The following is a 26,870-nucleotide window of genomic DNA, read 5'->3' as shown; positions in this document are numbered from 1 at the left end:
AAAAATTAAACAGGGTTTAGAATTGAGCTTGAATTGAGCACATTAATAGAATAACTGCCATTTTCTAGTGGAGCAATTTAGAATTCAATCATTTGCTTGGATCAATTATTTCATTGGGGGAGGTTTCTAATGATAACCACTATAAAAAGAATCTAACTCTAAGCTGAACTGCTGTTTATGAATATGATTGTCATTTATACTGTTATAAGAAAGTATGAAAAAGACTTTTTAAAGGCATATTGGAGAAACATTTCCTACAATAACAGGGAATTCAAAGGGGTCCCGTTTTGGAACACTAAGAACAGTACTACTATTATTAGTGTTTTTGGTTTGGTTACCAAAATATATGAAAAATTCATCTCCATTTAGTGCATACGAAAGTAAAATTATCAAAGAAGACTTCATGGAAGAAGGAATTTTGCTGGGCAGGGTGTTGGAGAGAATGGGAAGAATTAGAGAAGTGTCATGAGGGCGAGGGCACTGCAGGCCCAGCGGATGGGGGAGTGAAGCACAGCCTAGGGTGTGCATGAGGGAAAAGAAAATACCATTCAGATGCACATCTAGCGAAGAAGTAGTTTAGCTTAGAGTGTGAGGTAAAAGGAGAAGTGGAGTCACAAAGATAGATTATGATTATATCTTTGGTCATTCTGAAGATACAAATGGTGTAATTTCAAAATCCACATACATTTACCTTGCTGTAAAAATGAAATTGGTATACGCTGACTGCAAAATTTAAGATAGGCACAAAGTAAAAAGTAAAAGTTCTCTTCTCCTTCATTACTTTTCAAATTTAGAGACAATTATCAGTAACAGGCTTTTGGGTATTAACCTAGATGTTTTCTACCTATTTATTTTATTTTTAAAACCACATGGCAAAATGTAGTGCTGGAAATTACTGACCTCTCTCCTGTCTTCCCTAAGTACATTAAGTCTACCTCTGTATTATGAATGGCTGCATGGTACTCCATGGAAAGTTATTTTTCTAGTCTCCTGGTCTATATATTGCATTGTCAAGCTTTTGCTCTTAAAAACAATACTTTAAGGGCTGGGATTATGGCCCAGTGGTAGAGTGCTTGCTTAGGACATGCAAGGCCCTGGGTCCGATCCTCAGCACCAGGTAAAAATAAATAAAATAAAGGTATTGTGTACAACTACAACTAAAAAATAAATATTAAATTAAAAAAAAACACAATGCTTTAGCAAAAAATAAGAAAAAAAATGTTATTTCTTTGGCCACTTTGTCTACGTGCACAAACATATGTTCAGAAAAATTTCCCCCTTTTGCAAGTAGAACAGCTGAGTCAAAGTATCCGGAGCATGTAAAAGTTCAGAGGGTGTTTCCAAATTGACAAATGTTTATAAGTGTGTTTTTCCATCACTCGGTATGAGACTGCTTGTCTCCTTCCCCAATACCCTGAATTTTGTCAAATGTGTAAATATCTGACAAACTGATAAGAAAAAATCCCAAGTATCTTGCTATCTTAGCATGCATTCATTTCATGAGGTTAAACATCTTTAAATACAAGTAGATAAGAACATTTCTAACACTTCTAACATTTCTGTATTCACTCTTACTTGTTCTCCTTTACTTGGGATTTATGACTCATTGCTGTCATTCTGGTTACCTCTTTTACTTGATAGCTCACATTTTTTTCTCCCCCAACCCTTAGTCAGAATCTCCTCCACAGTACCTATAATTACACCAGTTTCTCCAGCACTCACGGTGAGTGCCATGATCTGCCAAACTCTGCTCTTGTATTTAATGCTCTCTTCTAAAATAACTCACTTTGTCCACCTTAAAAATAAGGGAAATTTATGTCTTACAAATAAGGGAAATTTATGCCTTTAAAAATGCATAGAAAGATTATGAATAAATTGGGAATATGGTTATACATATGGTATTAATATATTGAGGAATATCCGAGTTATGCATAAAACCCACTGTCACTTAATTCTACAGTTAATGTATAAAAAGTTTTTTAGTTTGTATTTTTATATGAAGTATGACTATAAACTAATACTTAAAAACACAATAGAGGTCATAAAAAAGTGAAATAAATTATTCTGTGCAATATATTTTTGGCAATATATAACAGAGGAATATGAATTGCTTTATGATTAAAATTGTCTCCAGAAGAATAAATTAACTGTTGTTTGGTTTTCTGACAACTTTTGAATTGCCCATGATTTTGCCAAGATCAGTGCCATTTATCCTAAGAGTGTTCCTTTACTTTCTTTCAGGGAACATGAGTGACATCACTGCTGACAGAGGCAATGGATGAAGCCAACCACTCTGTGGTGTCTGAGTTTGTGTTCCTTGGACTCTCCAATTCATGGGCAACCCAGATCTTCCTCTTCTTCTTTTCCTGTGTGTTCTATGTAGCAACTCTGATGGGGAACCTTCTCATTGTGCTGGCTGTGACCTCTGACCCTCATTTACAGTCCCCCATGTACTTCCTGCTAGCCAACCTTTCCATCATTGATTTGATATTTTGCTCCTCCACAGCTCCCAAGATGATCTATGACATTTTCAGAAAGCACAAAACCATTTCCTTTGGAGGCTGTGTAGTTCAGATCTTTTTTATCCATGCAGTTGGGGGCACTGAGATGGTGCTGCTCATAGCCATGGCCTTTGACAGATATGTGGCCATATGTAAACCTCTCCACTACCTGACCATCATGAGCCCATGGAGGTGCATTTTGTTTCTAGTTGCTTCCTGGATTATTGGCTTTATTCATTCAGTGACTCAGTTGGCCTTTGTTATAGACTTGCCTTTCTGTGGGCCAAATGAATTAGATAGCTTTTTTTGTGACCTTCCTCGATTTATAAAACTTGCTTGCATAGAGACCCATACACTGGGATTCATGGTAACTGCCAACAGTGGATTTATTTCTGTGGCCTCCTTTTTAATTCTGATCATCTCTTATGTCTTTATTTTGATGACTGTCCAAAAAAAGTCTTTGGGTTGTTTATCCAAGGCCCTCTCCACTCTGTCAGCTCATATCACTGTGGTGGTTTTGTTCTTTGGGCCATTAATCTTTTTCTACATGTGGCCATTTCCCACATCACATCTGGATAAATTCCTTGCCATCTTTGATGCAGTTATCACTCCTTTTCTAAACCCATTCATCTACACTTTTAGAAATAAAGATATGAAGGTGGCAATGAGAAGACTCTGCACTCAGTTTGTAAATTATAATGAAATTTCTTAAGTATATAGATGGTATATGAAACAGCAAAGTAAATTTGAATTTCAGATGAACACGTTATGTAAGCTATGTTAAATTTAGCCAGAATGCCACCATCTACTAAGTTGTGCTCTGTTTTTTGCCTTCTGCCCATATTTAATTGTGATATAAGTCTGTTAACTGCCTTATAAACAGAATTGAAGATGAAAGGTTGTGGCTACTTCATCTCACTAGTGGGCTTATCTATATATAAGGGTAAGCAGAGTAACTTAAACGTTAAAGGATCCATTTTTAAAGTCAATATGTAGTTTATTATCTATTATCTATTTTTTCCATTTTAAGTAGATGATCTTACTATAAATATAATATTAATTTTTACTGACTCTGATTTGTCTTACTATTTAGCTGATTTGTTTTCATCTCTTTACTTGTGAGCTATTTATTTGTGAATATGATTTTTTTCAAAGTCCAGTAAGAAGGCAGAAGCCATACCAATTTTTTTTTGAAAAGAGAAATTTTGATGTAAAAAGTTATTAACTAAATGCTCCATTTGTGTAAAAAATAAATGAAATTAATTTATAAAAAAGAGTTGTTAACTAAATATAAAATTGTACTATACAATTTTTGTTGGAAACCATTATTTTGCACTAGGAGCCTACACTAGGCCCTAGCAGGCCAGACCAAACCAGAATGGACTCACTCTGCTCAGTGTTATGCAATTAATCCTAACTTTGAAATGGGCCCATTTTCCAACCAAACCAGACCAAAACAAACCAAAACCAACCCAGGAGATTCCAAACAACCTGAATCAGTGGAACAAGGAAATCTCCTGTTTTAATCCTTTAAGGGAAGTCACTCTACTTTTTGTCTTTGATTCTGATTTCTTCTAGTCTTTTGTGGTATTAAAACCAACTTCCTCTGATCAGCTCATTGGACATCTATTGTACTGTATAGAATGAGGTTTCACTTGATTTTAGAATCACAAATAAAACCAAATTACAGCTTTAAACAAAATTAGATGTAATTTTGTTTCTGACAGTGAAGTAGTTATTTGAAAAAGAATGAACTCTAAAGTCATAGATGTAGCATTTGTAGGAAGCAAATTTTGCCTTAGAATTATTAAAACTCAAGCCACCAAACTATTAAATCCTTGAGGAGTGGATGCTGTCTGCTGGTGTCTCTGTTTGAAGGAGGGCCTATGGGACAGGACACAGCCCTGAGGGAGAGGTGCCTCTGGCTGGTGCTGGTATTCTTGAGAAGTGTGTGGGTGGGTTGTGTTCCTCTTATACTGCAACTACCCTGCTACTGCTTTAAAAAGTAACCAAGGCTGCTGAGGTGAGGTTTGTGGTTGGGTGAATCTCAGGGGCAGAGAGGATGTCCACTGGAAGTCAACTGGAAGAAGCAAACCCATTCTTCTACTTCCAGCCTTGCAGTAGCACTTTATCCCCCTCTAAGGGTATGGCTTAAAAAAGGAGGGGATGACAGAAAGAAAGTTGGCAGAGTCCCAGCTCTTTTGAATCAGAAAGAAAATAAGTACCATAGATCTGAAAGATTACATACAGACATGCAGTTACTTAGAAAAACATTAAACTTACTGTGGATCAGAAAGCTTTTGTAATGTAAATTGTACATCATCTTAGAGAGTTCACATTTTAGGAAGTTCAGCTACTGGAAAATTAAGTAATTAGCTCAAGATCTTAAAAGTAATGTATGAGCCAGGCCCAGTGGCACATGCTTGTAATCTCAGTAGCTCCAGAGGCTGAGGTAGGAGGATCATGAATTCAAAGCCAGCCTCAGCAACTTAGCGAGACCCTAAGCAACTTAGTGAGATGCTGTTTCAAAATAAAAGAATGAAACAGGCTGGGGATATGGCTAGGTTTTTGAAAGCCCCTGGATTCAATACCTGGTACCAAAAAAAAAAAGTAACATATAAAAGGTCCAAATTTAGAATATAGGTTGATGGTCTCCTGGTCTTTTGCTGTCTTTTATCATTTGAGAGCATGTTGCCTTGGTTTGTAAGTATGGTGTCCCAACTGGACTGTTAATTTTTCACTGACATACACCATATATTATTCATTTTGTACATTAAATGTCAAGTAGCAGAATTTCAATAAATGCTCAAGCATGATTTTTCATTTGATTTTTGCTGATATTTTCAGTTCTATTTTTACATTTCTTATTCTATTTAAAAATAAGATCTTTTAATGCTTTTATTAGTGCATTATAGTTGAACAAATAATTATACATAATAGTTGGGTTCATTTTGACATCATCATATGTGTATGGAATTTAATTTCAGTCCCCAGAGTCTCTTCTTTTCCTCTCCTCTTCCCTCTCCTTACTGCCCTTTCTCTCCTCTAATGGTCTTATTTTGGAATAAGTTTAGATTTACAAAAATAGTGTAAAGTTGGTAGAGAGGGTTCCCATATGCCCTTCACTCAATTTTGGTTTCCCCTAATGTTATCATTTTACTTTTCTCCCAAACTGAGAAAGCAACACTGATACATTACTGTTAACTGAAGTCTGGACTCTCCTCAGATTTTACTAGTTTTCTTTTAATGTCTGTTTTCTGTTCCAAAATTCAATCCTGGATACTACATTATATTTAGTTATCATGTATTCTTAGTATCCTCTGATTTTGATAGTTTCTTTGTCTTATTTTGTTTCTCATGGCTGTGATAGCTTCGAAGAATATTAGTTGGGTACTTTGTAGAATGTCCCTTATTTTGAATTTGTCTGAAGTTTTAGACTTGGGTACTGAGTTTTTGTAAGGAACACTCAAGAGGCGAAGAGAGCTTCTTATTACATGATTTTGGGAAACATAATATTCACATTGGTCAGACTGTAAAGGCACTCTGGATACGTGATTGCTCCCGATCCTCTTCTCTTGCTTCATCTTTGACTCAGTTACTTTTTGCTCCTATCCAGACAGAACTCTTGGCCTCTTTCTCTCTGAGTTTCCTAGTTTTATGCCTTTTAGAATTGATATTTGATAATCTCTTGACTGTTAGTTTCCCCCAGAAATTCTTACTGAAGTATCTTTGGCTGTGTAATCACCTTGGTCAGCTCCTGGCTACCCTATATTTTACCCAGACCCTCTAGCCTAATTCTATTTGAGTGGGCATTTGCATACTGTGTCACAAATCTTTGACCTATAACTGTTAGCATGCCCACATGGATGAATTAACAACTGCTCTCTATACCTTCACATTGGGATCAAGGACAATGGGGGAAGAAAATGGTTTTTTTTTTTTTCTACCATTATATTATTTCTAAGGCTGGAACTTGATCACTAAGTAGATCAGTCATTTGCCTTATTTATATTATTTTTTCTATGTGATAAAAGAGTGATTAATAAAATAATGATCACTGGTTCAAAGAATCATTGCCTCATAATGCTCGGAAAGATGCAATAATAGTCATTGCTGATCTTCAGAGAGACATTCATGAAGATGTCATTGCAGCTTTTATTATAGAGCAAGTGTGATATGCGAAAGAGGAGACAACTGCATGTATAGACTAGGACCTCTCAGAACAGATGCTGGCCAGAGTTGGAGCAGTCTGAGAAGTCCTTTTGGTTTAGGCACTAACTTTTATTAGTTAATTCATAAAGACTTCTGGGAAAAGAACTTGGGGATAGGTGAAACTCCAAGAGACTCATGAAAGTGACTATTCTAACCAGTATATAAGTGTTTAAGAATTTTAACAAGTATTATTTTCCTGGTGTGTTCCGGCTGAATAATAACATTATTAGGATGTATGGGTTTAAGTTGGAGAAGATCATCCAGTTCTTCCAAAATCATATTGTAGTGGCTCTGAAAAACTTGGAGGTAATCTGGGTAATCAGGCATGTAGAAGGTGGTGCATACTCACCTTGGAGTGCTATTCAGTAAGGTGTACACATAGCAACATGGGCTAAGAGGGAAAAAACAATTCAAATGAGATGAAAGAGATTATTTTATACATACATCCACAAAAATCAATACATGTCTCACAGTAACACACAACAATAGGGTATACTTTTTAAAGACCAGAGTGGTTATCTTTGAGAGAAAGGAATTAGTAATGGGGAATGGAGATTAAAGGTAACAAATAACCCAAAAAACCTAAATGCTGAATGTTTTCTCTGATATAAGGATGTTGATTCATAATGGGGTTGGGGTGGGAGCATGGGAGGATTAGATGAACTCAAGATAGAGCAAAGGGGAGGGAGGGTTAGGGAAGGGGGTGGGCGTAGAATGATGGAATGAGATGGATATCATTACCATAAATACATGTATGAAGACACGAATGGTGTGACTCTAATTTATGATGGTTGGTGGCAGATCTGGAGTGGCAGTTTGTACCATGGCTTGGTTCATGATAGGATGAAGATGAAGTTGTTAACCATACCAGGGAAACTTTAGAGATATTAAAAATGTACTCTATGTATAATATGAATTGTAATGCATTCTGCTATCATATATAACAAATTAGAATAAAATAATAATTAAAAAGGTAACAAATAAGTAAAAAAGAGAGACAGAACTCTTTATAAACCAATGCATATAATGTACCATGAGTAGAAAAATATGATTATCTTAATCCTCTGAACACACGGCAATGATAAATTTTTAAGATTATGGATAACTTAAACACCTTGAGTTGATCCTTACACCACATAGACATGTGAAGACATTACATTGTACCCTATAAGGATGAAATATTATTGTCTGTCAAAAAATAAAAAAGAACAAATCTTATTACTTTCTTTTAATATTTTGAAGTAAACACTTATTTATATTATTTCTCCTTCCAAATGACAAGCATAGTCAAGGGACAATGAATTATTTTGACAATTGGATCCCTTTGTTAAATTCATTAATTATGTTGGTTCACTTGACTGCAGGAAACTGCATAAGTTTCTTTGGAAGTGAACATGAGTTAAATAAAGCCTGAATTTCAAAATGCTTATGACAATGTGTAAAGTTTGAAATTCAGTAAAAGTCACAAGACAGTTTTAAAATAACTTTTTTTGGTAATTATTTCACTTTTTAAATTTATTTATGCATAGAGAAAATTGACATTTATAAGGATATTTAATATGATGTCTATAAAGCTCTTGGGAAATGAGTATAATCAGATTACCTGGAGATATTTTAATTCAACATGAGAGGACTTAAACTGGCAAACAAAGTGGTAGAGATTGATTTTCTTAACGATTCCAGTGTTACCTTGCCCTCCTGTGACCCATTATCAGCATTTTCCCTTGTTGTTTTGGACATGATGAATGCATTTTTGGAGACAATTTCCTTGTCTAATTGACTTTAGCTTTGCAGTACCAGGTCATTATAGTTTTGTTTGGTCACTGGCCTCCCCAGTGCAGTAATTAGCAATTTTTCATTTATAGAAACATTTGATACACTTCAAAGTAATTGAGATAACAGTCTGTGAATAGCTTTGAAGGAAGCATGGCATGCTCAGAACAGGAAGACATTAAATTATTTTAACTTCAGTGGTGAGGAAGACTCAGGTAACATCTTACTCTTTGCACACATCACTAAGTTGAGGACCCGCAGAAGCAGGTGGTGGTGGTGGGGGCAAGATGAGGATCACAGCAGAAAAATAAATATGAACTATTGTGGATATAGAGAAGTAACCTTAATTTTAAACTAGAATTGGGAATGACTTGGAGATCCACAGGTGCAGCTGATGGGTTGGTGACAGATCTGGAGTTTGTACCATGGCTTGGTTCAGGATTGGATGAAGATGAAGGTTAAGTTGTTAACCATACCAGGGAACCTTTAGGAAAATTTGTTAGCATTGAAAATACAACAGACACTAGTATGGCAATATGTAAATCAGTGGATGTGTAACCGATGTGATTCTGCAATCTGTATCCGGGGTAAAAATGGGAGTTCATAACCCACTTGAAATATTATATGTCAAGAACTATGTAATGTTTTGAACAACCAACAATAAAAATTAAAAAAAGAAAATAAGGACAAATATGCTTATCATCTTCCTAACAAGTTTGTTGTCTGCTTTACTTTTCTTTAGAGGAGAGCTAAGACATAAAGAAGAGGAAGTTCATTAGATACTAGCGACAAATATACTTAAAAAAAATAAAACTCCATTTTTATGGAATCAAGAAGGAAAAAGAATGCCCGAAAACTTGCTTGGAAGAAAAACATTTAGGGACCTAACTTACCTTAAAGTGAAATAATATGGTATCAGTTAGAATTAGGTGATGAAAAAATGGAGAAAAAAGTGGGAAACTAGATGTGCAATGTTTAGCAGCCAGGAGTCAATCTTCTGGTTCTTGTTTGTGTTTTTAAAACATTTATAATAATTTTTTCTAGGTCAATTCAACAAGAGGTTTGGTGGTGAAATGGGGTGAATAGGCAAAAGGGACAAAGGGATAAAAGATGGATCCTATGAAGAAAATCTAAGGGGATTAAAACTGGAGGGTACAGAGGAGTGACCTTTATTTGATTTTATCAAGTTTAATGGTATTAAACTCAGATAAATATCTGAGAGAGTTGCTGGCAACTTCTTTGTGCCCACAGAGGGTGAATTAGGTTGGACATTGGCTTCATCAAAAGGATGAAAGATTTTCTTTTTGCAAAGGAGAGTCTTTCGATTATTAAGTTAATAAACAGCAGGACAACCAGGAAATAAAATGAATTTTAAAACCTGGTTAACTGGGGAAGAACTGACATGTCCTGGATGGAAAAACATAAGAAAGGAACTGATTCAGAATATATTTTTAGTTTTCTTTTAGCTTAATGATTTTATTAATTAGAGATAATGAACAGCTCTTTTCCCCCCTGAAAATTTAAAATGTAAAGTTATCATGAAGCAAATCTAAAATATAGCCTAATTCTATTCAAATGAAGACAGAACTAGAAATCTCAGAGCAGAATATCTATCCCCTGCTGGCAATGATCTTAGGAGGGGATGCGCTCTTTTTCATGAGGGTGCAGGATGCCTTAAAGTTATCAAGTGCCCAGCATCTCCCTCTGGAAGCCATTCAGAGACTGATGCCCAGAGATGGATACTTAGTACTCATGAAATCTGAAGACTCAAGACAAGAGCTGAGTAGGTTTCCAGGTATGGTGATATTTTTCTATTTGTATTATTTTCCCTTTGTTCTTAAGAACTTATAGAGTGGGTTAAATTTTGCTTTCAGTCCCATTAGTCCTATTCTTAGTTCTAGTTGTCATTCCTGTGAAATGAATAACAGTGCTTCTGTTCATAATCTGTCACTTGCAGCAACCCATCCAAGCTAATCCTCCATAAGTAATGACTCAGATTTAAAAGGCATCACATGTCTTTATTATCAGAACTCTTACATCTTGCGTGGGTAAAATCTCAGTTAAGGAAAGCCATCTGGTAACTTATTTATCTGTCTGTCATAGCTTAACCCTTACCTTAGCAGTGTGAGTGAGTCCAGGGCATGCATTATGATAAGCTAAAAGAAGACAGTTCTGGATGCTAATAGAAAATATTTTGGGGCACTGGAGCTTTTAAGATTTCACATTTAGCATGTAAAATATGTCTTAATGAATCCAACTATTATTTATAATCATAATGTACCAATGAAAAAGGATTAAACATTTAAATAAATGCCTATTCTGCCACTGCTTCCTCTCTATCATAAATTTCCATCTAATTGACTATCCAGGTCTCTTGTGGCTTTCAATTATTCAATTTCTCTTTGTATTTATTTTCTTCAGTTTTTCATTCATTTATTTCTGGTTTTATTTATTTTTTCTTTCTGATTTTAAAAATGAATTTAATTTTCTAAAAGTGTCCACCTTGCTGTCTGCTCAGGCTCTGTCTTTGTGTAGACTTTACATAGAATCATGTTTTCTCCCTCTGAATGATCTAATAAATCCTCTTTTGGTTTTTCTCTTTTCCTTATAAATTCATTAACAGGCAAGTGCACCATCATTTCTTTTCTTATTCTTATCTGCCTTTTGTTGCTGTCAGAATTTCAATTTGGAGGAACAATTACTTATAATCCTACTTTCTAGTATATTCTCATTGTTCCTACGTCAGGGGAGCCTTAATAACATTTTGGTTAGAAGCATATTTTTTCCCTTAGTGATCAAGAGAAATTCTTTTGCTTTGGCTCATTCTTAGAGATGTTTTGATTAATTTATAGTTCATGATAGGGGTTTGGATACAAATAATAAGATGGTTTATACTGTTCTTACTTAAAATTGTTTTGAAGAAGTCTAGCCAATTATGCTATGTCCATGTATGAATACACTGCATGAATTCTGTTTATATATAATTAAATGCACAAATTAAAAAGTAATAATAGAAGGGAGACAAGTAGAGTACAGCAAGGGGATCAGGTGAAATGAAGAGGGGAGTGAAAGAGAAGATACTAGGGAATGAGATTTTTCACATCATGTTGTGTGCATATATGAGTATGTCAAGTCAACCCTACTATTATGTTTAATTATAATGAGCCAATAAGAAAATAAATTGCTACGACAACCTTAGGGTTTTATTTTTTATTCTTATTTTTATATATTAAATTTCTTATTCCATTCATTTATTCCACAAAATTGATATCTAGTTTTTTCATCTTCCTATTATCTCAAATTTCAACACATTGGTAAGCACTTTTGTAAATACTGTATAAATATTTGTTGAATTAATAAGTGAATAAGCCAAGAAATATTCCCAGCATTGTTTTTGAGTTGCTTTTCATTCATTCAGTACAAAGGATTATGATACATGAAACCCACACATAGTGTTTTATAAATATATGTGGGAAGATAAAACCAAGGCATATTTATTAGACAAAATCATTGAAAAATTAAATAGTGTAATAGAAGCTATCAGTACAAGAATTCAGATAAAAGAAGTCAGAATAAACAAGAAGAGACTTTCTGAAGGTGAAAATTAACTTAGTAGCAGGCAGAGTGTTTGGAGCTTCCTGGGTGTTGATGAATTACAGAATTTCTTCAAGTGTTTTTACCCTTTCTGGAGAAGGAAGATCTGTATGTAATACCAGAATTGCATTTTCTATGGTGAAGGCGAATTACACAAAATCAAGGATTTTTGTTAATGGGAGAACATTCGGCCTTTGGCTTTTTGGGATTAGCTTACTTCGATTAGCATAATATTCTCCAACTCCATCCGTTTACCTGCAAATTCCATAATTTTATTCTCTTTTAAAGCTGAATAATATTCCATTGTGTATATATACCACAGTTTCTTTATCCATTCATGTATTGAAGGGCATCTAGGTTGCTTTCACAGTTTAGTTATTGTGATTTGAGCTGCTATAAACATTGCATCACTATAGTATGCTGATTTCAAGTTATTTGAGTATAGACTTTTTATTTACATACTATTAATATGAATCTTTATTTGCAGACTATTAATATGAACCTCACTAAATCAAGATATACTCTCTTAACTCCAGTGACATTCTTCAGTCCCACTGATTTTATTTTATTTTTATTTATTTTTAATTTTTATTGTTGGTTGAGTCCCACTGATTTATTTCTTCATTCAACTGGTGTGAAGCACTTATGTGACTGTTAGTCACTGTTGGTGATTGTGGTGGTAGTGGGAGCTGCACATGTGGACCAGACAGATTCCTGTACCCAATAAGCTATATTTTAACTGGACAGATGGATGTTTATATAATCATGAGAGGCAAAGCAAAATAAATGCTAGTATACAGATAGCATATAGAGATTTAGGCAGATTGGGAAGATTTCACAAATGAGGGAGTTTTAGCTGGGAAAAAAGAACTTTGAAAATTGGATTCTGTGAGAATCGAATGAGAGAAAATCTGAAAGTTGAAGAAAGAAGAGAAACATTTGTAGTTCATTTGAGCAATATATACAGTAGAACAGAGACTTTAAAAACTCTATGCTGTGTATGAGTAATTGTGACATGGTTCATATGACTGGCTGAAATCTGTCCATTCATAAGAAGTCAAAGTCTAAAGTATTTGAAGATGACCTTAGATGTCATCCAGGTAGAAGAACAGACTGGGCAGGAGGAAATAGAAAGTATCCATGTAATGCTAAACAAAAGCAGAAGGGAAATAGGTCTAGAGATGGAACTAACTTAGTAGTAGCAGTTTTGAAAATCATAATGCTATTTAGGAGCTAGCTATCCCTCTAAGTAGAGACCAGTGTAAATGTGATGAAGTTATTTTGCTGTGTGAGTTGTTAACAGGAGAATTATTTCCATGGTTAGAGGCTTGCTTTCTTGAGTACTAATACTTGTGCATTTCTTTCTTCCCTTAGGGCACATGAAAACTGATGCTGTTCTCTGAGGCAATGGATGGAATGAATCATTCTGTAGTATCAGAGTTTGTGTTCCTGGGACTCACTAATTCATGGGATATTCAGTTTTTCCTTCTTGTTTTCTCCTTGTTGTTCTACTTTTCAAGCATAATGGGAAACCTTGTCATTGTGTTCACTGTAACCTTGGATGCTCACCTGCACTCCCCCATGTATTTCCTCCTGGCTAACCTCTCAGTCATTGATATGGTGTTTTGCTCAATCACAGCTCCTAAGATGATTTGTGATATTTTCAAGAAGCACAAAACCATCTCATTTTGGGGATGTATTACCCAGATTTTCTTTAGTCATGCTGTTGGGGCTACTGAGATGGTGCTGCTCATAGCTATGGCCTTTGATAGATACGTAGCCATATGCAAGCCTCTGCACTACCTGACCATCATGAGTCCAAAAATGTGTCTATACTTTTTAGTCACTTCCTGGATCATTGGAGTTATCCACTCATCAGTCCAATTAGTTTTTGTGGTAGATTTACCTTTCTGTGGCCCTAATATATTTGACAGCTTTTACTGTGACCTTCCCCGGCTCCTCAGACTTGCTTGCAAAAACACTCAAGAACTTGAGTTCATGGTCACTGTCAACAGCGGTCTCATTTCTGTGGGCTCCTTTGTTGTGCTAGTCATTTCCTATATTTTCATTCTGTTCACTGTTTGGAAACACTCTCCTGGTGGTCTATCCAAGGCCCTCTCTACTCTGTCAGCTCATGTCACTGTGGTTGTCTTGTTCTTTGGACCACTCATGTTTTTCTACACGTGGCCTTCTCCCACATCACACCTGGATAAATATCTTGCTATTTTTGATGCATTTATTACTCCTTTTCTAAATCCAGTTATCTATACATTCAGGAACAAAGACATGAAAGTGGCAATGAGGAAACTATGGAGCCGTCTTATGCATTATAGAAAGATTTCATAAATAGATTGCCTATGAAGGCGTGGAACTATAGATTCTCCCTCATGGTAGTTGCAGAAAAGTCACTATGCAATTTCAGAGAAACATTGAAGATTTATGCCATGATATATGCACAGAAATTTACTAACTACTAAGTATCTATTTTACCATTAAATTAGAAGTGATGTTATTGTTTGACACTCTGTACATTAAAGTGTTAAAAATAAAATCATATGTCTTTTGTAATCTACCATGTTGAAAGTCTGTACTCTAGGAAGGTGTCATGTAATTGAGCAGATAATAAATAATATTTTATCTTTTTCCTATATTGGATAGATTAGTCTATTGATAGACAAACTATGTTCTATGATCTTTAATCTGCTTATTACCTATTTTGATTTCAATTCTTTTATTCCTAATGTTTTTTTTTTTGCTTTTTACTGCCCCAGTGTGTACATCTTTTTCTTCTTTATCAGGCTCCTCTGTCTCACAGTTTGGGAAATTGTTATTTGTATATGTAGACTATTAGAATTTAAAATTGGAATGAATTACTGACAACATTTTTTCTGATCTCTTCAAGTTATATATGCTAAAAAAAAAGAAGAGAAACGGATGTGATTTGTCCAAGGGCACATCATTAGAAATCATCAGGGAGAACTAAGCACTAGAAATTGAGTCTGCTTATTAGGTAATCAATCAGTGCCCTTTCACTTTAAAATCAATTTTGTGTTTGAATTTATGCTCACAATTCACTCTTAAAGTGGTGCTGGGGATTGAACCCAATGCTTCATGTATGATAGACAAGAACTCTACCACCAAGCCACAACCCCAGCCCTACTCTTAAACAGTTTTTGTAGGCTTAATTTTGAGTAATAGAGCTTTATATACCTCTTTTTTTATTCCTTCCTCTAAGTTGTCATTAGAATTTCTTTATCATTCCTAAATCCTTCCCTAATTTCTACCACTACATTTCTTTGTTCAAGACTTACCAAAGCTGAATTTTAAGCCATTGTTTAATTACAAAAAGTTTAACCCTCACTACTAAGTAGTATCCTTTTGTCTATAGTTGTGTTTATGGGGATGCTAGATTAAAATTTACTATATGGGCATGAATGCCCCCTGAGTAACAAAGTTCATGGTGCTTCCTTATCCCTATAAATTATCAATATTTAATCTATTTTGAATTTATATATGGTAAGGAAAGGCTTGCATTTACTTTTTCTCTGTTCCATTTCTTTCCTTTGAATTGAAGCAATGTATTTTAATACATTGAATTATTATATATTTTGGGACCTATTTCTGGAACTATTTTATCAGCTGTTCTATTTGTCTATTGTTTTGTCCAAACCATACTCTTTTTTTTTGCAGGTCAGATAAAATAATTTAATAAATAATATTCCAAATAAATATGTAATAAAATTATGAAACAAAAATGTCAAGAATGGGCAATTAATCATAAAGTTTTAGTATAGGAGAAGGGCATTAGCTATTCACATTTAGGATTCAGGGGCTAAGAAATCAAGTACTTAACTTCCTCACATGTCCTTGCCGACATATTCTTTTCTTGGTTGGCTTCTGAAAATGGTTAAGCAACCACTCTGTCCACCTATAGACCCCAGGAAAGAGGCCCATCCAAGCTAAGCCCTAGCACAAGTCCGTACAAAAGTCCATTCCAGATCACCCACCCAGGCAGAACAAGAATCTTTCCTCTTTCCCTTTTTACCTTCCTGTGCCCATAAACTCTTATTTCGTCTCAAACACAGTTACTATAAGATGTTTTATTTCATTGAAAAAAATCTGAACAAAGAACCAAATTTGGTTCCCTTAAAAGTGAGGGGAAGAGGGAGGGTAAGAGTGCATTGTCCATACTGGTTCTGCCACTATCTTATCTCTGACTCTGAGGCCCTATGAGAATCACAGGTGTCCAAGAGAATTCTGCTAAGCCTCTTTTTTGGCCTTGATAGTAGCTGCTTTCTGGCTTACAGACTGCTGAAATCTTGAGAGCTTCCATGGCAATTATTAAAAATGTGTGAATAAACAGAATGCCTAGAGACTGGATTGTTGGCAATAATACTTCAACTATGAAAGAAAATAAATAATTTATAAAAAATCATTCTAATATGTAGAAAAATATTTCAATTCTCTGGGACCAAGACCTCCCCCTTATTTACATTTCCAAAGCCATTGAGTGAACCCAGAACTGACCAGGGAGCACTGAGGCAGGGTCTTCTCTGTGGGGTATGCCAGTCTCATACCAGATAATTAGATGAAGACAAAACCGAAGGTCATTTGCTCATTTTGTGAGAGGACAGGGAAATCCAGGAGGCAAAACAAACAAGACTGAGTGTTGGATTAGTTTCAACTCCTCATAAGCCCTAAAATAGAATTTGAACTCTTGGAGCAATGTCCTGTGTCCTTGAGAACCAGGTTTAAGCAAGTTACTGTACTGAATGATTTGTTGCCATAGAGTGGAGAAATCATTCTTTTTCGTTTCTCTTATCCTCAAAATCCAAGTGGTTTGGATAGTTCATGGATTGGTTAGGGAAAGTACAAAAGTATTCAAGTGAAAAGGGTCATATGGAGAGAGCACTACATTAACTTCTTGGCCTCAGAGAAGCTTTTTAAAAAAAATTTATTTACTTATTCTAATTTGTTATACATGACAGCAGAATGCATTTCAATTTATAGTACACATATAGAGCACAATTTTTCATGTCTCTGGTTGTACACAAAATAGAGTCATACCAATTGTATCTTCATACATGTACTTACGGTAATTATGTCCATCTCATTCCGCCAACTTTCCTATGCCCATGCTTCCTCCTTTGCCCTCCCTTCCTTTGCCCTGTCTAAAGTTCCTCCATTCTTCCCATGCTGCCTCCCCACCATTCCCATTATGGATCAGCATCCACATATCAGAGAAAACATTCGGCCTTTGGTTTTTAGAGATTGGCTTACTTCACTTAGCATGATATTCTACAACTCCATCCATTTACCTGCAAATGCCATAATTTTATTCTTTTTTAAAGCTGAGTAAATCCCATCGTGTATATATACCACAATTTCTTTATCCATTCATGTATTGAAGGGCATCTAGGTTGGTTCCACAGTTTAGCTATTGTGAATTGTCCTGCTGTAAACATTGATGTGGCTGTGTCCCTGTAGTATGCTGTTTTTAAGTCCTTTGGGTATGGACCGAGGAGTGGGATAGCTGGGTCAAATGGTGGTTCCATTTCAAGTTTTCCAAGGACTCTCTATACTGTTTTCCATATTGGTTGCACCCATTTGCAGTCTTACTAGCAATGTACGAGTGTGCCTTTTCCCTACATCCTCACCAAAATTATTGTTGTTTGGATTCTTAATAGCTGCCATTCTGACTAGAGTGAGATGAAATTTTAGAGTAGTTTTGGTTTGCATTTCTCTAATTGCTAGAGAGGTTGAACATTTTTTCATATATTTGTTGACTGATTATATGTTATCTTCTGAGAAGTGTCTGTTCATTTCCTTAGCCCATTAATTGATTGGGTTATTTGTTTTTTTGGTGTTAAGATTTTTGAGTTCTTTATGTATCTTAGTGATTAGTGCTATATCTGATGTATGTGTGGTAAAAATTTGCTCTCTTCACCTCACTGATTGTTTTTCTGCTGAGAATTTTTTTTTTAGTTTGAATCCATCCCATTTATTGATTCTTGATTTTATTTCTTGTGCTATAAGAGTCTTAGCATTTTCTTCACATATTCTACTGATCTATTAAGGACGTCGAGGCCTAATCCAATATGATGGAGATTTGGGCCTACTTTTTCTTCTATTAGGCACAGGGTCTCTGGCTTAATTTCCAGGTTCTTGATCCACTTTGAGTTGAGTTTTGTGCATGGTGAGAGATAGGGGCTTAGTTTCATTTTGCTGCATATAGATTTCCAGTTTTCCCAGCACTATTTGTTGAAGAGGCTATCTTTTCTCCAATGTATGTTTTTGGAGTCTTTGTCCAATATGAGATAACTGTATTTATGTGGGTTTGTCTCTGTGTCCTTATTCTGTACCATTCGTCTATAAGTCTATTTTGGTGCCAATACAATGCTGTTTTTGTTACTATCACTCTGTAGTATAGTTTAAGGTCTGGTATAGTAATGCCACCTGCTTCACTCTTCTTGCTAAGGATTGTTTTGGCTATTCTGGGTCTCTTATTTTTTTCAGATGAATTTCATGATTGCTTTTTCTATTTCTATAAGGAATGTCATTGGGATTTTGATTGGAATTGCATTAAATCTGTATAGTGCTTTTGGTAGTATGGTCATTTTGACAATATTAATTTTGCCTAGCCAAGAAAAAGGGAGATCTTTCCATCTTCTAAGGTCTTCTTTGTTGGGAGTCGACCGGGCTCCAAAGACTAACTTCCCCATCCCCCCAAAAGAGCCATCCAATGGTGAGCCCTGCTGGCTCACATGATCCTTACCCACCAATCAGACTAGCCCTGCTGGCTCACATGATCCTTACCCACCAATCAGAAAGCATCCCATGCCAACTGTAAAACCGTTCAACCATTAAACTGTCGTAACTGTCAGATCATCCCTGACTCTATAAACATGCAGAGCTACCTCAATAAACCGGCATTTTCTCCAACAGCAAGCCTTGATCATTCTTTCATTCTTTGATTTCTTTCTTTAGCTTCTGTAGTTTTCTTTGTAGAGGTCTTTCACCTCAGAGAAGCTTTTGAGGTAACTCATCTGCCAAATACCAATGAGGATAAGGATGACATTCTGAGTGATGGAGGACCACGGGACCCTCTGGTTGGTGCTCTCACTGGTTAGATGGAAGCCCTCTTCAGGATACTTCTGGTAATCCTCCTTCTGGATCTGTTCCACTTGATCAAGAAACTGGCAGCCATGGAGTCACATTACTGTCAGTTTATCCTTAGCTGCAAACTCAGGATAGGTGTTGATATGCTGTCCAATCAGGACGTCCAGGGACACATGCTTTTTGCCACCAGAGAAGAGGGCCATTCTGGTGGAGTTGGAGGGCAGACAGATCTGATGTTCACTGGGGGTGTGGTAGGTGAAAATGGAGCGGGTATCGGAGCCCCAATGCCGGGACAGTACCACCTTGCCTTCAGGGTCCCTCACCTCCACCTGTATGCCAGGTCAGCAGAAGGAAGAACTTTTGCTTGCATGGTAACTGGGTTCTATAACTCCTGATGTCCATGGTCTCATTGAGGATTTCCTGGATGAAGCAACACTTCTCTGTCTCATCGATGGGGAAGTAGAGCACTTGAACACCACTACCAGTAAGGCTGGCAACACCCTAGCTTAGACACAAGCCTTCACACCTGGCCCCCGGGCTCACGCGCATGGTTCGGGCTGCTCTGCGCTTGCTCACTGCTTGGAGTATTGCACAGCCGGACAGCCGAACTTTACTCTTGAGGACAGTGGACTTAGCTGTAAGTGTAACATCTGGAAAGGTCAGCCTACCAACTTCCTATTTATACTTTTCTTAGTAATTTTTAAAATTATCTTTTAAAATTAACACGTATTATTTGTACATATTATTGGAATTCGTTGTAACATTTCCATACATGCAGGTAGCTTGATGATACTTCCTTTTTGTGAGAAACGTGATTGGTGAATTGTGTACGCTGCTTAATTAAGTCACATTAAAATCATTATGCTTCTTTCTCAGATAGGTAAATTTCAAATATTTCAGAAAACAGAAAATGGAATATTAGTAAAATAGTGTGAAAGTTCTGTTTGTCTAAAAATTGTGCAGTAACTTGGTTACTAAAGATTGGAAAGAACCCTATTGATTGAAGTTTTCTTTTTAAGTTTGATGGCATTATGATTGTTTCTGGTAGTTTGTAAGCTAGGGGAAGGAACAACCGATATGACTCACATAGTACTTCTCATGATCCAGACATTTTTCTAAGTGATTTACTTTGAATTTTTTGTAGCACATTCTTTCATTATCCACAATACAGAGAAAGAGTCTGGGGTGCAGAGATACTAAATACCCTCAAGGTCTATTAGGTTAGACTCAAAGTCTGGCAGTTTGAATTTAGGATCTGCTATCATAATTCCTGTACTTCAGTGATTCTTTGGTAATTAAGATGTCAGAAGAATTTTTTTTTAACTTGAAAGCATTTTCTTCATACACTTCACTGATCTTTGAAGGGGAGGGAGGAGGGATGTGATAATGAAAGAATAGTGGAATGAATCTGACCAATTATTCCTGTGTATGTACATGAATATACCACAACCATCATGTGAATCTCACCATCATGTATATATCCACAATTAAAAAAACTGTAAGTGAATAGAAGAAAGATCATTAGAGTAGAGAGAGGGGAACAACGGGAGGGAAAGGGGAAGAACTGGGGACTGAATTAGAACAAATTATATTCCATGCTATCATAATTTTGTCAAAATGAATTCTAATGTTATGTATAACTAAAAAAGAACTAATAAAGGAAAAAAGAATGCTATCCCTATTTATGGGTCTTCCTCTGGTGACCTCATCACCACCAAAGCCCCAAATTTATGGGTCAGCTTACAAATAGTTATTATTTATATATAATCAACTACGTATTTTGTTTTATGCACTCACTACTATCAGGGAAGTTGAAATTTTCTGGAATTTCCCTAATAGGTTGTAGAGAGAAAAAGTAAAGGCTCAGAAAGATATTTGAGTGGATTCAGTATGCATAACCTATATAGATAATCCTTAACTCTACTCTTCTGGAAAGGGGTGGAAGACATGGTATTACCAAGTCTGCTGTGATAAAAATACTGTGCAACAGCTTCATAATTCTACTGCCCAAAGGTACCTATGGCCATTTATTTGCATCATCAAATGTCAGGAAAAAAGAAATAGCACATCATTTAAAGACTTTTGGACTTTGACATTGGACTTATATTCCTAAGGGTTCATCATTGCCCTCTGGTTTGAGTGGAAGCATATAGGAATTATGTAATACATGGAGTCCTAGTTTTGATCAAATGTATATTGGGTTCACCAAATGACAACCCCAGTGATGAGGGTCACACCATTACCTGAATGTATAATTGGAATGTATGTACTTGGAAGTTGGTTCAACTTCCACAATCTTTTCTTGCCCTGTGAGTTATAGTTGTTATATTGATGAAGGCACTGAAAATTTTCCATTCCTGGGCTAAGATAGTGTTTCAAAATTTCTCTTGCATTTTTTATGGCAGTGGTGGTAAAAAGATACCCGCAAAGTATGGGAATGATGATCCCTGTCTTATCTGTACTTAATTCAGTAGTGTGTCCCCCTATAGAAATTAGACAGTTCCAAGAGAATGACAATGAACCATTGTAAATGCAACCCATGAGTAATCTTAATTGCAGCTTCTGTGCTAAAGGTGGTATTTTTGCTGGAGTCATTTAACATAGTCTTGAATGTATGATATGTGACTGCTGATCTAGTAAACTTTCTTTTACATTTCTTTCAGAAGGGAGAATTAGAAATAGCATTTACTTGGAATGGACCTACATATACATTTACAGTTTTATCCTTTGTAACAATATAGTCTGGAAAGACCTGGACCATTTGAGTGTTTTAAACCACTATAATGGTCCATTATCTTAAGATAGCATTCTTCAAAACCCAATAAATAAGATTTGGCCAGTATTGGATGCTTTGGTAATATATATGTGCTCTCAAAGGAGCAAATAAGTTCTATGAAGAATTATTAAATTGTCACATCACTAAAAATTTTAGGAGTTTAGTTTGGAGCATGTCAGGACATTGTTTTCAAAGTAAAGGAAAATTATCGCATCTTCTGTCTTCCAACACTGAATAGGAAGCACTATGCCAGGTAGGTTTCTTTGGAGGAAGACTATTCTATAATCAGGAATACCACTCCAACCTATGTACTAGAGGATATGAAAGGCTGACATACTTGAGTGGGGTACAGATATGCAAAAATATATAAATTCTTTGCAGTGGGTCAAGATTCTGTGAAAATAGCCTTGTTGTGTAGGCCATACTATCTGGCATACTCTGGTATTAGAAAAATTGGTGGAGAGAAGAGAAAAGATGTTTATTGCCAAGCACCAGTTGGATTATTACAACAAAAATCTGTATGGGCTTGAGCAACCACTTTCCTAAGTATTACAGAGTAATATGTAGACAGAGGATGCCACCACACATAATACTATACCAAGGACCAACATTAAAGAAATGGAGGTATGAGAGTTAGCTTATGACCATTACGTCTACTGTTCCCAGTAATAGAATCTGCTGGTCTAATAGAGCAGAGATGGCTCATTTCACACGAAGCTGAAGCACCTGCTTGGAAATGATATTTTGAGAATAGGATGAATTCTCTAGGTTACTCTATAGATAATAAATCAATAATTATCATTTGATATTGTGTCTCCATTAGATTGTATATATAGGTTCAGAAAACAAGGTATAATTGGGAACTTAAGCCTCACATCCTTGAAACTTTGGACATTATGTGTATAGAAGTCCTGATTTTCACAGTTAGATGGAGCTTTTGTACCACAGACACGAGTCCCATTAAAATGTGGTTAATGGAAATTGCTCAGCAAAGTCAAGCTGCTTCTGCCAAGAACAAACAGACAAAATGAGCAACCATCATCTTAGCAGGGACAGTTGCTCATTAGGAAGAAGTAAGGCTGTTATCAGAGTAAGGAAAACACAGTTTGGCACTAATTGATCTACACAGGTGACTTTTAGTACTTCCTTAACCAACTGTGATGGTAAATGGGCCGCTACAACAGCCAGGGCTTGGGAAGTACATAGTGTACAGTGGTTTAGCGTACTCATGGGTAACTGTCTAAATGAACTTATGGGGGGATCCAACATGGCGGCCGGCAAGGAAGCAGCACTTTCAGTATCTCCACATTAACCGGATCAGAAACACCCATTAAAACAGCTACATTCTACCTACTGAGGAACTTCTAGCAAAATTCCGCTGAAAGGAGACCTGCCAGGAAGTAGTAAGTTATATTAGAGGTGACAGTTGGCCCCAGACAAGTGAATCTTGGCCGGCCACGCGGGCGCAGAGGTCCAATCCCGCAGCCACCACCCAACCGGCTCTGCAAGCGGCCCCCGGCGGCCCGGGGCAGCGAGAAGGGTCCCCGCCTGGCCCGGCAGACAGCTCCCGCCATCCTGGCTCTCCTGGCGGCCCCGCTCGATCGGTGATCGGCCACCCCGCCCGCCCGGCTCTTAGCCACGAGGCCACTGCCTACCGGGTTCTACAAGCGCCCCCCGGCGGCCGGCACGGCGAGAAGGGTCCCCGCCTGGCCTGGCAAACGGCCTGCGCCCTCCTGGCTCTGCTAACGGCCCCGCCCACCCGGCAAACGCCCTCCCGGCTCTGTTGGCGGACCCGCCCCGGCCAGCGCAGGCTCGGCTCTGCAGGCGGCCCCCGGCGGCCCGCGCAGCAAGAAGGGTCCCCGCCTGGACCGGCAGACGGCCTGTGCCCTCCCGGCGCTGCTAAAGCCCCGCCCGCACGGCTAACGGCCCCCTGCCCGCCTGGCTCTGCAAACGGCCCCGCCCACCCGGCAAACGGCTCCCCCCCCCTGAGACGACGTGAAGGAAATCTAACCAAGCCTTTATGAAATAGCGAACTGGGAACTAAAACCAGAGATTGGGTCAGACCAGAGACAAGCCAGTTCCACCCCTCCCTTCGGACACTCCAGCAAGGAGGCAGGGGCCCTCCATTGCAGGGAGGGGAAGTCACCAAAGTTCGGCCAAAGAGATTCCTTCCCAGCGGAATCTACTTTAGCAGGTGTGTGACTCCCACCCGCATCAGATACAAACAACCGGGAAACTTCAAAATCTCTCCGTGGGCGTGACTGTAAGGGCCAAAGGACTCTCGACCCCCAACTCCCAATACTGCCAGTGATGTGGGCATGACTGTAGGGGCGGAGGGAAGCAGAGAAGACTCCCCACCCCCAACTCCCCCAACCGCCAACTGAGAGGGCATGACAGTAGGGGCGGAGGGAAACAGAGTACACTCCAGACCCCCAACTCCTCCTACTGCCAGCGGAGTGGTCGTGATTGTAGGGGCTGAGGGAAGCAGATGGGATCCTCGACCCCCAACTCCCATTACCACCAGTGGCGACACCAATGGTCTTAGCCGCCAGACTCCGAAGGTGTGCCCACCAAAGGGGTCAGGAAAAATTAAACTATTGACTCCCAGAACACAGCTCCACAGCACTGGGGCTTAGATGAATGACAGAGAGAGTGCTCAGTCATTAGGGAAATAGAGCACCCAGAGGGGCTGAAAGTGTAACCAAATCCTTGGAGAACCTCCTCCGGTGCACAGGACCTGGCTGGCTGGCAGGAAGAAGGGGAGGAGGGGCTGTAGAAGTGAAATGGCTCTGGACCAACAGGATTGAGAGACTCCCAGGAGCCGCCTTACAGGGATTGCTGTTGACACATTGAAGGCAAATCTCAGCCCGGGGGGCACAGCTTTGCCTACGGGAAGAGAAGAAAATGGATCTCTAAGACCTAATTTTATTTCTTATTTTATTTTATCTTTTCTCTCCCTTTTTCCCTCTTTCTCTCCCCTTCCAAGTTTTATTGTTCTTTCCATTCTCCTCTATGCTATCTAACTCCCCCTCCTTCTTACTTTTCAAGAGCACCTTCCTTTCCCTTCCCCCCAACTTTCATCCCAAGCATTACGTCCTCCATTTCATGTAACTGTCTAAATGCAAACAGGTGAATGTTTCGAGGCCGTCTATAGTGCTCCTAAATACCTAGCTACTACCAACACCCTGATCCAATTGACGGTTAGCATCCCTCTTCAGTAGAGCAATCTTCTAAAGTAGCCAAGACATACTAACCCGTATACCTTCATAGCACCCAACATAAAGTCCTAAGAACAAAAAACAAATCACTATATGCATACAAAATCCGGAAGCCCTTTATAAATTGAATGAATCAGCTCTAAAGTACAATAAAACCCAACATCTATAGGCATAATCTCCCACCACAAAGGAGAAACAACAGATATAAACAAAGCCAAAACAAATGTATAGGAGAAAGCAGTTACAAAGCAGTCAAATAGAGCTGGAAAGTAACGTGAACAACATGAAAAAACCAGGGAAAAAAGGAGTACAGATAATGCAGGACAACTTAAATCTACAGGAGGACCTAGAAGCATCAGAAACATGGACAGGGAAAGAAATCAAGGCATACCTAACTCAGATGGAACGGAATTTTAGAGAAGACATGAGACAGCAAATCCAAGAATTGAAAGTATATTTTGAAAACCAACTAAACAAACAAATTCAAACTGCAAAGAACGAGCTTTACCAGGAGATAGAGATCTTAAAAAAAAACCAAACAGTGATTTTAGAAATGCAAGAAACCATAAACCAGATTAAAAATGCTAACGAGAATATTACAAATAGACTAGATCAAGTAGAAGTCAGAACATCAGATAATGAAGACAAAGTTTATCAACTTGAAAAGAATATAGTCAATACTGAAAAGATGCTTAAATCTCACGAGCAATCTATCCAAGAGATATGGGATTTCATCAAAAAACCAAATTTGAGAGTCATTGGGATAGAAGAAGGCACAGAGATTCAAGCCAAAGGAATGGACAACCTATTGAATGAAATAATCCTAGAAAACTTCCCAGAGATGAAAGATGGAATGGATTGCCAAATCCTGGAAGCCTACAGGACCCCAAACATCCAAAACTGTAATAGGCCAACTCCAAGACATATAATTATGAAGATAGCCAACATACAGAACAAGGAGAGAATATTAAAAGCTACGAGGGAAAGGAGGCAGATTACATTCAGGGGTAAACCAATTAGGTTAACGGCTGATTTTTCATCACAGACTTTGAAAGCGAGAAGATCCTGGAACAATGTATTTCAAATGCTGAAAAATAATGGATTACAACCAAGAATACTGTATCCAGCAAAATTAAGCTTCAGATTTGACAATGAAATTAAAATCTTTCATGATAAACAAAAGCTAAAAGATTTCGCAGCCAGAAAACCAGCACTGCAAAGGATTTTGGGCAAAATTCTACAAGAAGAGGAATGGAAAAACAGTGCCCAAAACCAACAGCGGGAGGTATCTCAGTAAAGGGGGAGGAAAACAACCAAAAAGTAAAAACTAGCCAAACTAAAATAAATAAATAAATAAACATGACTGGAAGTACAAATCATATTTCAATTGTAACCTTAAATGTTAATGGACTAAACTCACCAATCAAGAGACACAGGCTGGTAACCTGGATCAAAAAAACAAATCCAACAATATGCTGCCTTCAGGAGACTCATATGATAGGAAAAGACATACACAGGCTGAAGGTGAAAGGTTGGGAAAAATCATACCACTCACATGGCCCTCGGAAGCAAGCAGGAGTGGCCATACTCATATCGAATAAAATCAACTTCAAACCTAAGTTAATCAAAAGGGATAAAGAAGGACACTATATCCTGTTAAAAGGAACTATTCACCAA

General features: G+C 37.5%; 2 protein-coding genes and 1 pseudogene across 2 annotated transcripts; 2 read left to right on the top strand and 1 right to left on the bottom strand.

Annotated features, from left to right (window-relative positions):
• The first annotated feature begins 2,256 nt into the window (after nucleotides 1–2,256).
• LOC124104523 (olfactory receptor 4F6) lies at nucleotides 2,257–3,213 on the top strand. The gene has a single exon (XM_046461515.1). The coding sequence runs from the start codon at nucleotides 2,275–2,277 to the stop codon at nucleotides 3,211–3,213; it is 939 nt and encodes a 312-aa protein (XP_046317471.1). The 5' UTR covers nucleotides 2,257–2,274.
• Nucleotides 3,214–13,472: 10,259 nt separating this feature from the next.
• LOC124104541 (olfactory receptor 4F15) lies at nucleotides 13,473–14,426 on the top strand. Its single transcript, XM_046461531.1, has one exon. It carries the CDS (start codon nucleotides 13,488–13,490, stop codon nucleotides 14,424–14,426), a length of 939 nt encoding a protein of 312 aa, XP_046317487.1. The 5' UTR covers nucleotides 13,473–13,487.
• A 1,914-nt stretch (nucleotides 14,427–16,340) lies between these two features.
• Nucleotides 16,341–23,244, bottom strand: LOC124104066 (transmembrane emp24 domain-containing protein 4-like; annotated as a pseudogene).
• Between the last annotated feature and the right edge of the window lie 3,626 nt (nucleotides 23,245–26,870).

Source organism: Marmota monax, unplaced genomic scaffold (genome assembly GCF_021218885.2).
Source record: "Marmota monax isolate L192 unplaced genomic scaffold, Marmota_monax_Labrador192_F-V1.1 WCK01_AAM20220418_F8-fsc00001, whole genome shotgun sequence".
Lineage (NCBI taxonomy): Eukaryota > Metazoa > Chordata > Mammalia > Rodentia > Sciuridae > Marmota > Marmota monax.
Note: the sequence above shows the minus strand (reverse complement) of the source record. Positions and strands in the feature narration are given on the sequence as shown.

Excerpts from the sequence above, each read along its gene's own strand:
- LOC124104523 (XM_046461515.1), top strand. The coding sequence starts at position 2,275 with ATGGATGAAGCCAACCACTCTGTGGTGTCTGAGTTTGTGTTCCTTGGA.
- LOC124104541 (XM_046461531.1), top strand. The coding sequence starts at position 13,488 with ATGGATGGAATGAATCATTCTGTAGTATCAGAGTTTGTGTTCCTGGGA.